General features: G+C 40.2%; 1 protein-coding gene across 2 annotated transcripts in view; it reads left to right on the forward strand.

The window, feature by feature from the left end:
- The first annotated feature begins 412 nt into the window (after positions 1-412).
- The window catches only part of LOC107579159 (interferon-related developmental regulator 1-like), a 4,462-nt gene continuing 1,961 nt past the window's right edge, over positions 413-2,913 (forward strand). The window contains exons 1-6 of one of the 2 annotated variants that reach the window (XM_016265018.1): positions 413-783; positions 908-986; positions 1,104-1,228; positions 1,337-1,494; positions 1,597-1,647; positions 2,232-2,410. In XM_016265018.1, coding sequence (XP_016120504.1) covers positions 651-783; positions 908-986; positions 1,104-1,228; positions 1,337-1,494; positions 1,597-1,647; positions 2,232-2,410 — 725 coding nt within the window. In that variant the 5' untranslated portion in view covers positions 413-650. The remainder of the gene's footprint in view (positions 784-907; positions 987-1,103; positions 1,229-1,336; positions 1,495-1,596; positions 1,648-2,231; positions 2,411-2,913) is intronic. The other variant, XM_016265019.1, reaches the window with a different exon arrangement.

Genomic DNA, 2,913 nt, shown 5'->3' on the forward strand with positions numbered 1-2,913 from the left:
AAAGTATGCTACTAAAATTGTGGTCAGTAAGGTTTTTTTTTTTTTATTAAAGAAATTAATACTTTAGCAAGGATGTACTGAATTGATGAAGTGACCGTAAGGACATTTATAATTTGAAAAGGATTTCCATTATATATTTTCCATTTTATCACCGTTTCCAAGTATTTCCAGTAGTTCAAGTGTTTCTAGAGCCGCAAATCAGCATTTTTGTAATGATTTCTTAATTATCATGTGACACGGAAGACTGGAGTAATAGCTGCTGAAAATTCAGCTTTGTATCACAGGAATAAATTATATTTTAAAATAGAAAAGTGTCATTTTAAATTGTAGTAATATTTTACAATGACTCTTTAACTGTATTTTTGATCAAACAAATGTATCCAGGGTAAGCATAAGAGATCTTTCAGAAACATTAAAAAGATTGTACGACTCCAAAAATACTGTAACTTTCAGCACTCATAACTTCCCCATTTAAACGCATATGAATGCATTAATAAATGGTTTATACATTCATCTGTTTGGTGAGGTTATACTGCTCTGTGTAACAAATTTTTATTTTAAGGTCGCCATCTGATCGGATTCAGATCCATGCTGAAAATGTGCTGATTAAACAATGTGATGCAGCTTTGCAAAGAGGTTTTTATTAAAGAATGATTTATAGTGTATCTGATTTTGCAGGGGGACAGCAGGGGACTGTCCAGCCGTTCAGTGATGAAGATGCATCTATTGAGACCCTCAGTCACTGCAGCAGCCTCAGTGAAAGAACCAGTGCAGCAGAGGAAGGTGGGTATTTATGGTCTCATTTGTTTATTACAATAGTGCAATGCAAAAGCATGGATAAGCTCTTGTGTAGAGCTTAAACTAAGAAAGCAAGCAACATTTGACTAGCTCTCGTCCTGTTTGACAGCTGGTGAAACTGAAGAAATGGCTCAAGAGGACTTCCAGTACAAACTGAAGGTGTACATCGACAGCACAGTGGATAAGAGGTTTGTGTTCATTCGGATTTCTGATGTCAGCTGTGCTTGATTGTTCCGAATAATCCAGTTCTGCTAAAACCTCAAGCCTACAGCAGTCTGAATGGAGTAATTATGTTCCCCTTCTAGTGCCAAGACCAGACAAGGTGCCCTTGATGGACTAAAGACTGCCATGGCAACCAAAATCCTCTACGAATTCATTTCCGAGAGAAGGATGACCATCACAGACAGCATTGAGCGCTGCTTGAAGAAAGGTTGGCTTCATTTGTGATTTCAAATAGTTGGAAATAAACTCCTTTCTCTAGATGTTGCCATGACTTCAGTGCAGAAAGTTGAGTTGGCTGTTTGCATTTGCAAACCAGGTAAAGGAGTGGAGCAGTGCGCCGCAGCCTCGCTGGCGTGTCTCCTGTGCATCCAGCTGGGGTCTGGGATTGAGAGCGAAGAGGTTTTTAAGACCCTTAAACCTGTATTTAAGACCATCCTCAACGATGGAGCAGCTAACATTCAAGCCAGACAAGCTGTAAGCAGTCGTGCTCCTCTACTGCGCCTTAAAGAATTAAAATGATTTCACAATCCAGCAAATCTGAGATTGTAACAATCTGTTGATCTCGACTTTTTCTAGTGTGCAACAAGTCTAGGCCTTTGCACTCTTGTAGCAGAAGATGATATCATGGTAAGTTTGGCAATGAAAGCTTTAGTACAGTCTTTTATTTTCAAGTGGACGTCAGTCTTAAAGGGATATTTTATTCCAAAACCAGAGAAAATAAATTACACTTCATGTAATTTCAAACCCATATGCTGTAAAATTGTTTACTGTGGACCATACATTTTTTTAAAAGACTTTATATGCAGCTTTATAACACCTTGTATAGCTTTTAATATTGCTGTTTTATAGCAGTTGAACTTGTTACTTGCCAAGGAACCTGCCATGGCATTAAAACAACCAACCATCATGGAAATCATCAGCATAAAAACAGATCATTGAATCAGCAAGCTAAACTAGGTTACCTGAGAACCACGTCACTCGTGAACTGTTCAGTCTTTTGGGCCAGTACTTTCCACTGAACTGGTTCTCAAATCTGATTGACTGATTCATTCTGAAATCTGGCTCATCTGGTTCAGAGTGATTTAACGATCCAGTCAAAGTGGTTCCCAAGTGAACCATAAACATGTGTTGAGCAGTTCTTCCATGCACTTAGACATGTTGATGCCTCGAAGGCTTTCAGGATTCAAACCTGATGTTTGTGTCACCTCCAGGATGTGTATGCCACTATGGAGTCTTTTGAGAGCCTCTTCACTCACTCATACGTCAGAGAAGATGGAAGCAGACCTTCTGTGAATCCTCAAACCACACAGCTCCACACAAACGCTCTCCTGTCCTGGGCGCTGCTACTTACCATCTGCACTGGCAGCCACATCAGGGTCATTGCACAAAAGTAAGTGTAGGGAAACCGTTTTTAGACGTTAGATCTTTGATGGAACTCCCAAACGGATACTGAAGGATATGTTGCGACCTACAAACTAATGTCGAGTTCACACTGCACGATTTTAGCCCGAATTTTCACTCGCCGACAGGTTTTGCGAAATCAAATGCCCCGAAATCAGAGGCAAATCGGTGCTCGTTCACGCGAGTGAAAATAATGCTGTGTGAATGATCAAAGACACGATCTGATGGAATTGCCGACGCCTGTGAAATATTTGGAATGCTAAATATCTGGAGCTGTCGGCGATTCACAATCACGCAGTATGCAATGAGTTCTGACTGAAAACTACATCGGCGATGACCTACAGCCAACGAGAGACCAAGATACAGGGCAGCGGGAAGTTCGGGGAGGAGTTATGGACCAGAATATCAGTATTTTAATAGATATGAACAATTGCCATACAGAAACTAGCACAAACATTTGTTTGCCCAGCCACAACATCAGCATAACAGTTA

This window comes from Sinocyclocheilus grahami, unplaced genomic scaffold (assembly GCF_001515645.1).
Source record: "Sinocyclocheilus grahami isolate Dianchi unplaced genomic scaffold, SAMN03320097.WGS_v1.1 scaffold14789.1, whole genome shotgun sequence".
Taxonomy (NCBI): domain Eukaryota; kingdom Metazoa; phylum Chordata; class Actinopteri; order Cypriniformes; family Cyprinidae; genus Sinocyclocheilus; species Sinocyclocheilus grahami.